Source organism: Tachypleus tridentatus, unplaced genomic scaffold (genome assembly GCF_004210375.1).
Source record: "Tachypleus tridentatus isolate NWPU-2018 unplaced genomic scaffold, ASM421037v1 Hic_cluster_2, whole genome shotgun sequence".
Lineage (NCBI taxonomy): Eukaryota > Metazoa > Arthropoda > Merostomata > Xiphosura > Limulidae > Tachypleus > Tachypleus tridentatus.
Genome location: NW_027467782.1, coordinates 52629051 through 52639662, shown reverse-complemented (window position 1 = coordinate 52639662; position 10612 = coordinate 52629051). Strand labels below are relative to the sequence as shown.

Sequence of the window (10612 nt, the reverse complement as noted above, 5' to 3'; positions counted from 1 at the left end):
AAAAAAGTAAGCAAAAAATAATAATAATTTAAATGTTAACAGAAAATTACAGGTAACAAGTGTAACCTAAGAGTTGCATAGTTCTTCATGAGAAAGAACACAAATGAACAGTGCAACAAAGAGGAACAAAACAAGCTTTTGATGTACTCAAACCACTGAAGTGGACTATTGTGCTAGGACTATGTTCCTTCCTTATTGACTACAGCCATGTGCAGTTCTCATTATTATCTGTAGTTCAATCAAAGACCTCTTGCTTTCCAAGTTATTTTCAGCAGTGGCATGAGGTATTTGGTATTTGTTCTGTAGAGGAGCAGCGTGTTCGAACACACATTTTAAGGCGTGCGTCTACATTCTTACGTGATGTTCTGTACAAGCATGTGATGTGCACCTCATGCTGGTTAAAATATCTACTTCTCAAAAACACTTTCCTATGTCTAAATATTCACACCATATATCATATTTAGTAAGTCTTGCACTCAGAATATATGAAAAATTCATAACATATAAACACTGGTATATAAACAATTATAATACAAAGTAAAATGAATGTATCGCACTCTGAGGTCAAAATCAAATGTAACTCCTAGCTCCGCCAGTCTGGCCTGGTTTTCTTGATCCTTGGCTCGTTTCACCAGATTCTTCCTCTCCTTCTCAGGACATTTCCACTTATTCTGATGAAACATTGTAACAGACTTAGCAAGATGTATTTTTCCTTGCACCCTTAAGGTTAATGGGTGAACCATTTCTGGTGGAATAAACTTACCTGTAAAAGAAGACAACATATAAACATGGGTTTCATTATGAAAGGTTCTTGTAAAAAGGATACAAAATGAAATTGAAATTTTTTCAAGCATACAGAAACATCTATAAGAAAGTCAATACATTTACTGAGAAACCTTGTCTGTAAATATCTATGTTCAGTTATGACAGATGTCATATCAAACTTATAAAAACAAAGTTTTTGTCTCAAGTGTAAAACTTACACTTCATCAGTTGGTCAAACATCAGATAGTTGTTCATGGTCTCTGCAACAATCTTTGCAACTTCATCACACTGAAATTCAATATAAGCATAGCCTCGACTTCCTCCTGTCTGAAAACATTTAATCAATAAAAGTTTATTTCCATCACTAAATAAAACAGCACAGTAGAATTGTCCTGAGGAGAAACTAATCAAAATTGTTGCTTTAAAGATTTAATGTTAGTTCAGAAAAATGGACTTACTAAAAATTACAGTCAAATTTCTGTGAGCCTGCTAAAAGAAATTAGATCATTTAGTGAAATGTAATAAATAAAAACATGAACCCAATATGGATATCTTATTTTAGTAACTTCTACTAAGGACATTAGATGTTGTCTGGACAAACAAAAGGAGGTAATAATAGTCTCAAAAAATTTTGGATTATCTAAGAAAATCACATTACTAAAGGATGGAAGAAAGATTCATGAAGTACCTTACAGATCAGAGCTAGAGGTCATTTCTTTCACTCAACAATATTGAAATACATAATTAGTGACAGTACTAAACTCTTACGTATGATATGAGGGAGAGAGATTAAGATAAAATATGATATGAGGGAGGGAGACTGATAGGATAAAATATGATATGAGGAGGGAGACTGATAGGATAAAATATGATATGAGGAAGGGAGACTGATAGGATAAAATATGATATGAGGGAGATTGATAGGATAAAATATGATATGGGTGAGAGAGGTGATGGGATAAAAATATAATAAAGGTGAGAGAGATTGATAGGATAAATATATGATGAGGAAGAAGACTGACAGGATAAAATATATGATATGAGGAGGAGACTGATGAGAAAAATATGATATGAGGAGGAGGAGATTGATAGGATAAAATATAATGATGAGAGGAGAGGATAGAGATAAAAATATGAATATGAGGTGATGTCAGATAAATATAATATGAGAAGAAAGTAATAGAATCAAATGATATAGAGAAAGGTGATTAGATAAAATATAATGAAAGAAGAGACCTACTAGAGATAAATATAATATGAAGAAATGGAGACAGATAGATAAATATGATATGAGAGATTGACAGGAATAAAATATAATGATAGGGAAGGAATTGACAGGATAAAATATATATAAAGAGAAGAAAAGTGATAGGATAAATATGTGATAAGAGAAAAAGATTGATAGAAAAATGTGATATGAGTAAAAAATTGATGTGAGATGAAATGAGATGAGTGAGAGAGACTAATGAGATAAAATGTAATCTGAGGAAAGAGACTGATAGAATAAATATAATATGAGGTAATTGATGATAAATATAATATATGAGGAAAGAGCACGATGAGATAAATATATATGAGGGAGAAAGATTAAATATAAATATGATATGAGGAAAGGAGACCGATGGATAAAAATATGATATAGAGGAGATTGATAGGATAAATATGATATGAGGAGAGAGACTGATAGGATAAAATATAATATGAGGGAGAGAGATTAAGATAAAATATGATATGAGGAAGGGAGACTGATAGGATAAAATATGATATGAGGGAGAGAGACTGATAGGATAAAATATGATATGAGGGAGAGAGACTGATAGGATAAAATGTGATATGAGGGAGAGAGATTAAGATAAAATATGATATGAGGGAGATTGATAGGATAAAGGCCTCTGATTTCTTTGTGTCATATAATGAAGATAACAGAACAAGTTTTAACATCTGGAACAGACGGGCTAGGCTGTGAGTAAGGCAGTTTTATTTTTCACACAAAGATAATTAACTTATTGAATAAATTACCATATCCAGTAAAGTAGGACAAGACTTTAGAGCAGTTTAAGAAGAGAATCAATCACTACCCAAATGTGTTTAACATGTTTACTTTTCTCAATGGCAGACATGCAGAGACTATCATGAAGGACCAATTGTACACTTGTTGTCCACAGGCTATATTATAATTTCTATGAAAATACACAGACCTACATCATTTTAATGTAACCTAAGACACATTATAAAAGATAACAAAACCAGTTTTTATTCTAGTGACATGTAATGGTTATTTGACTTCTATTTGTGTATTTTTCCTGAACATACTGTACAAATAATGGAACACTGAAGGATAACTTGTTCAATATAGTTCTACATTAACAGGTTAAACATAACATGGCATTCTGCCACAGATGCCAGTCACCTGCAGAGTGGCTTAGAGAATCTTCAGCCATGTTATACTGATGTTACATTTCTCACAAGAAATGAATTCATTATCAGTAATTGAAGTCAACAACTAGTGTTCCTGTATCAATTACTGTTCCATACTTAAATATATGTATCTAGGACCAACCTAATATCCAAAGCTGGTCAAACCAAGTGATATTTCATTGGAAGAGTAGCCAATTCACAAAAAAATACATTTTAACCTTCACCACTAAACATAACATAATTAATTAGCTACACTGGCCACAAGGTTGATATAAATCTTAACTCTAAGTATATAACTTTCTCTAATAGGTTTCCCGTTCAATAATCTTTGTTTTACAGTTCATGGGCATTTATCACTGACTTCTGGTTAAAGTAAAATAATCTACATAGATCAGAACTGATCAACTAATGAATACATCTTATACCATTATTAATTACAATGATTAGAATGATCAGAACTAAAACTGACCCACTAATGAATACATCTTATACCATTATTAATTACAATGATTAGAATGATCAGAACTAAAACTGATCAACTAATGAATACATCTTATACTATTATTAATTACAATTATTAGAATGATCAGAACTAAAATTGATCCACTAATGAATACATCTTATACCATTATTAATTACAATGATTAGAATGATCAGAACTAAAACTGATCAACTAACGAATACATCTTATACCATTATTAATTACAATGATTAGAATGATCAGAACTAAAACTGATCAACTAATGAATACATCTTATACCATTATTAATTACAATGATTAGAATGATCAGAACTAAAACTGATCCACTAATGAATACATCTTATACCATTATTAATTACAATGATTAGAATGATCAGAACTAAAACTGATCAATTAATGAATACATCTTATACCATTATTAATTACAATGATTAGAATGATCAGAACTAAAACTGATCAACTAATGAATACATCTTATACCATTATTAATTACAATGATTAGAATGATCAGAACTAAAACTGATCCACTAATGAATACATCTTATACCATTATTAATTACAATGATTAGAATGATCAGAACTAAAACTGATCCACTAATGAATACATCTTATACCATTATTGATTAGAATGATCAGAACTAAAATTGATCAACTAATGAATACATCTTATACCATTATTAATTACAATGATTAGAATGATCAGAACTAAAACTGATCAATTAATGAATACATCTTATACCATTATTAATTACAATGATTAGAATGATCAGAACTAAAACTGATCAACTAATGAATACATCTTATAACATTATTAATTACAATGATTAGAATGATCAGAACTAAAACTGATCAACTAATGAATACATCTTATACCATTATTAATTACAATGATTAGAATGATCAGAACTAAAACTGATCAACTAATGAATACATCTTATACCATTATTAATTACAATGATTAGAATGATCAGAACTAAAACTGATCAACTACTGAACATATCTTATACCATTATTAATTACAATGATTAGAATGATCAGAACTAAAACTGATCAACTAATGAACATATCTTATACCATTATTAATTACAATGATTAGAATGATCAGAACTAAAACTGATCAATTAATGAATACATCTTATACCATTATTAATTACAATGATTAGAATGATCAGAACTAAAACTGATCAACTAATGAATACATCTTATAACATTATTAATTACAATGATTAGAATGATCAGAACTAAAACTAATCAACTAATGAATACATCTTATACCATTATTAATTACAATGATTAGAATGATCAGAACTAAAACTGATCAAGTAATGAATACATCTTATACCATTATTAATTACAATGATTAGAATGATCAGAACTAAAACTGATCAACTAATGAATACATCTTATACCATTATTAATTACAATGATTAGAATGATCAGAACTAAAACTGATCAACTAATGAACATATCTTATACCATTATTAATTACAATGATTAGAATGATCAGAACTAAAACTGATCCACTAATGAATACATCTTATACCATTATTAATTACAATGATTAGAATGATCAGAACTAAAACTGATCAACTAATGAATACATCTTATACCATTATTAATTACAATGATTAGAATGATCAGAACTAAAACTGATCAACTAATGAACATATCTTATACCATTATTAATTACAATGATTAGAATGATCAGAACTAAAACTGATCAACTAATGAACATATCTTATACCATTATTAATTACAATGATTAGAATGATCAGAACTAAAACTGATCAACTAATGAACATATGTTATACCATTATTAATTACAATGATTAGAATGATCAGAACTAAAACTGCTCAACTAATGAACATATCTTATACCATTATTAATTACAATGATTAGAATGATCAGAACTAAAACTGATCAACTAATGAACACATCTTATACCATTATTAATTACAATGATTAGAATGATCAGAACTAAAACTGATCAACTAATGAACACATCTTATACCATTATTAATTACAATGATTAGAATGATCAGAACTAAAACTGATCAACTAATGAACATATCTTATACCATTATTAATTACAATGAATCAATTTATCAGTTCATTACCTTTCAGATAAGTGATATTTTTAGAAGAATTCCCAACAAGATCTCATCCTTTAACTACTTAAGTTAGTCATAAGTCCATATTCTAAGCTAAAATAGAAAAATAACCTTTATATATTTAACCTCAATAGGTCAACTGGTCTACAGTAAGCTGCATAATTAACAAAAATAACATTTACTTTTTTACTTCTTCCAAGTCGAAGGTTTTTAATTTTTCCAAACTGAGAAAAGTACTTGTACATTTCATTTTCATAAAAGCCATGAGGAATATGTTTCAGGTAGACAACACCAGGGACCAGAACATCCTCTTGTCTCTGCTGTTGGGAAAGAAAAAATCAAACTGTTTGTAACTGAGATCATTTGATCACAAATATCCAAACCTTTAGCTATCTCTCAAGTAACTAATCAACTATTTATAAAGTTAGGCTAAATGCCAAGCTGTGACTGCTCTCACAATGTCCAGATAGGAAATAACACTGAAATAAGGGCATGTCACTTGTAGATCTAATACTGTACTGTGTCCATCATTAATATAAACAAACTTTCTACATTCAGATTACATTCTGATATGGAAGAGAAATAAAAAAGGTCAAGTGACTATCATTATTTTAATACATTTGAAAACAGGATAAGTGAAGTTATTAACACAAAAGTTAAGTAATCCAGAGAACAAACTTCAAAACTATTTAAAACTAATTGATTATATGAATTTAAGTTGATAATGAGTTAACTGGACATTATTAGTTCAGCATATCACCATGATGTTAAGACTTGCAATCTGTTCTGTGTTATAACTTAGCTGAAGTATAACATTCCTATTATTTTATCAGTCTTTAAAACAAAATAATCTCACGATCAAGAGACAGATGAGAGATAATGTAGAAAAGTTGAGCTCTTAAAATTATTACAACTTGTAGTAAACAAGAATAACTAGATGTAGTAAAACTGGTAAATAAATAAAAGACAGTCAAAGTTTGAACTTAAGAGTCAAGTAGTGTAAATTTTACCAATGTTAAAATAGACATAGGACGTGTAACAGGCTTACGTGTACTTCAACTTACTGGATATATCATAAAACAGCATAAATATATTGTTTTAATCAATAAATACAATCTAAATACTAGTTTGTTGTCTCTCAATGTTTTAACTATTATGTATTTGAACACAAATTCATTGGTTTAAATTCAGACTAGAGTAAGTTATCAAATAACTCAACCTCAACATATTAACATTATGTATACGTCAAAGTAGAGACAAGTTATTGCCATTTCTAATAATTAAGTTATATTTTAAAGTTCTGTATAATTAAAGGAAAGACCTGAAACTATCAATTAAAGTGGAGACAAGAAATAAAAGAATCATAGACTAGGAAGTGGTAAGATTTCAGGAAGAGCTTCTTACATGAAAGGAATACATCAGCTAACAAGAACTTTCAGAAACTTAAGAGTACTTTTAGGGTTAAAAGTAGTGAATTTAGTTATAACAAGCCTATTCTGTTTTAACACCTTGACTTCTGCAGATGAGGAACTATTGGAGGGAAAGAAAACAAAATGATCAGAGAAGGATGTGGATTATAAGTAGGTTAAAGGTGGCAAGGCATGAAGTCTGTGGGGTAAATAGGGAAAAAAGAATTACATTATACTATCCTGGGGCACAGGTGGAGGATATAACTGACAGATATAGTTAAGGGAGATACAGTTTTCATAATGAATGTAGGGGTTAACAACTTACAGAAAGGTAGGTCTGAGGAACCAATTAATAAGTACATTGGGTTGATAAAGGCATTTAAAGGAAAAGGCACAACATAATTTTGTGTGGGATACTGCCAATGGGAATCAAGTTATAAGTGTGTCACTAGGACTAAATACTAGGCTGAGGTTAATAAGGATGACCAAACTGACTGGTTGGATCGGTTCAATGGAAGAAGAGAGCACATTAGAATGGATGGTTTACATTTAAATAAGGTAGAGGCTGACTTGTTTACAGGGCTATTAACCTAACTGTAAGGGAAGTTTTAAACAAAGGCTAGACATTGGTGAGAGACAGGATAAACTAAATTCACAAAGAATTAGGGGCAGAGTAAAGTTTAATATAGGAAATAGTAATACAGTTAGGCTTAAGTGTCACTATTGTAATGCCAGAAGAAATAAAATAGATGACTGTAGAACATTGGTAAGAATGGAGGATTTTCCTATAAATGGAATAACTGAAATATTGTTACACAAAGTTGATTTTGATGAAAAATTTCTTTGAAATACAAGGTTACAGGCTATTTAATAGAGTATTAAAGATAGGAGTTGTTGTATGTGTAACATGCTAGTTACATCCTGTTGAAGTTAGAATATAAAGATAGGAGTGGTTGTATGTGTAACATGCTAATTACATCCTGTTGAAGTTAAAATATTAAGAATAATAGTAAGAGACTGAATCCATTTGGATTTCTATTGGTGGATGTAAAAAGAGTAAAGAGTTTATTACAGATCACCAAATGACAGTAACAAAATTAGTGTTAGAAACTTTAGGACTTCAAGATTGACAGATCACCAAATAACAGTAACAAAATTAGTGTTAGAAACTTTAGGACTTCAAGATTGACAGATCACCAAATGACAGTAACAAAATTAGTGTTAGAAACTTCAGCCCTACACAGAGTTGACAACTTTAATATTTCAAGAAATGTCACAAGATATTTAACACATCCTAAAAACAAAATATACATCCAAGTTGGCTAAGTTTACCTGATAAAATAAGAATTCCAATATTACATGTTACACTCTGGCATGATTCATATAAAAAACATCTTGAAAATAACCTGTACCATGACATGAGCATACAAAATTAATAGTCTGCATATCACGACTTGTTGGAAATGAAATACAATGTTATTCATAAACTAGAATCATAGAAAACCATTTACCTTTGATAACAAATAAGATGGTAACATTTGGAGACTAATACATGCACTGTTGTGGTGTAAAAGAGTACATTATATATACACCAACTTCCAATACGGCATTGTTTTGTATTAGACTGTTCTGTTTTTAGTGCTCAGGGAATGGGTATTGGAGAGAAAATTTTATTCTGAAATTTCTGTCATCTGGTGAGATGTAACCTCTTTGAGGGAAAATAGTAATGTCAAAATATTAACAGAACTCAACCCTATTTTCATTAACACATACTTTTATTAACACCTCATTGTCGACAACTGGAGTAAGCAAGGAAGAAACTAGGCAAGCAAATACTGTTGAGATTCTGAAGAAATATCAAAATATTTTAAATGAATAATTTTATTCAAAAATAAAGTGCACAAGCAACACATTCCTGTGCAGACTACATATTACAGACTAGCTTTTGACTTCTGTCAACAGGTTGTAGAAACAAAGAGATTTTTATATTGTCATTAAGCAAAGTAAAACACAATTATCTCATATGTTATTAGAGGGGGGCACAAACAAAAATACTGACATAGTAGAAATAGAAGTCACCTTCAGCTAAATAAAACAACCTTGTTTTTTTTTGTAACACTACGGTAAAGAATTGGCCTTTATATGTGGTAGATGTTGCTAATATGAGAGTTGATATATTTGATTGACGAGAATTTGCTTTATTTTCAAGTCTATTATGAAAGATAGGACGGCCAGGATTGACCAACAGCTCCCTTGTTTTAAAATTATGTGCGTGTGTGTGTATATGATACATAACTAAGCCTACATAAAGTACATTATTAAGTTAATAATGCAATAACAATATAATGAGCTTACCTTTTTCTGAAAAGCTTTAATATCGCTCTCAAACGACTTTTGCTCTTCTGGATTTAAAGCCAGGAGCTCTCTTAAGCTTTTAGTTGTCATTTTCTAAAAATTTGAGTTAGACTTAACCTAAGTTACTTAAGCTATCACTCTGGAATAATGAGCATGGAAAAGAGCGCCCCCTATTAAAACTAAATATTTATTGAGACGTAAATTATAGCTTTTTTTTTTTCTCTCTCTCTCTCTAAATTCTGTTGTCATGAATTTAATAATATTGAAATAGGTTATTTTATAAACGAGAAAAATTATATAAATTGGACAAAATAAAAAAAGAAAGTTTATATCAAACAGTACATTTGGTCATTATATACGGCGTCATAAAATAATATGAGGATAGTTCTAAGTATTATGTATTTCAGTTTTATCTGTTATATTTCACAACGTAACTTTCACTACCAATAAGTCGGGCGTGGCCTGATAATAGTGTGTTTGGAATGTGGATCAGAAAGCTTATGGTTCATGGACCGTTTCAACAAAACTTGTTTCGCATGTTAGGGCTGTGTTTGCACTGTAAGAATATTTGTGAAAATCCTACTATTCAATTACAGTCACCCAAGAGTTGGCAATGAGTGTTTTGACTAGCTATTTTAAGTTCAAAATTACGGACGGCAGTACACAGATTGTGCGGAATATTTCTTTGTTTGTTTGTTTTGAATTTCGCGCAAAGCTGCTCGAGGGCTATCTGCGCCAGCTGTCCCTATTTTAGTAGTGTAAGATTAGAGGGATGCCTTCCCTAGTCTTCACCACCCACCGCCAACTCTTGGGCTACTCTTTTACCAACGAATAGTGGAATTGACCGTAACACTATAACGCCCCTATGGCTGAAAGGCGAGCATGTTTGGTGTGACGGGGATTCGAACCCGCGACTCGAACGCCTTAACCCACCTGGCCATGCTGTGTTTTATCCCATTGAACTGTGCTGAAGGAGCTTCATTGTACTAGCCTCAAATATCCCCTCTGTACTGTTTAGAAGAGCTCCAATCGCTCAGTTTTTCAACAGTTCCCATTGCACTGTCCTTCAAGG

The 10612-nt window shown here is 30.6% G+C and overlaps 1 protein-coding gene across 1 annotated transcript; it reads right to left on the bottom strand.

Annotated features, from left to right (window-relative positions):
• Positions 1–494: 494 nt before the first annotated feature.
• Positions 495–9714, bottom strand: LOC143242327 (MKI67 FHA domain-interacting nucleolar phosphoprotein-like). The gene is made up of 4 exons (XM_076485687.1): positions 9541–9714; positions 5959–6096; positions 984–1092; positions 495–763 (listed from the first exon to the last, which is right to left on the bottom strand). Exons 1-4 carry the CDS (start codon positions 9628–9630, stop codon positions 495–497), a joined length of 606 nt encoding a protein of 201 aa, XP_076341802.1. The 5' UTR covers positions 9631–9714.
• Between the last annotated feature and the right edge of the window lie 898 nt (positions 9715–10612).

What these genes read in the sequence shown, in the direction of transcription:
- LOC143242327 (XM_076485687.1), bottom strand. Translation starts at nt 9,630, where the DNA reads ATGACAACTAAAAGCTTAAGAGAGCTCCTGGCTTTAAATCCAGAAGAG. An exon ending in GACTTGGAAGAAGTAAAAAA is followed by an intron (nt 1,093 to 5,958) that starts GTAAATGTTATT and finishes AAATGTTTTCAG; the next exon opens with ACAGGAGGAAGTCGAGGCTA. An exon ending in GTTTGACCAACTGATGAAGT is followed by an intron (nt 764 to 983) that starts GTAAGTTTTACA and finishes CTTCTTTTACAG; the next exon opens with GTAAGTTTATTCCACCAGAA.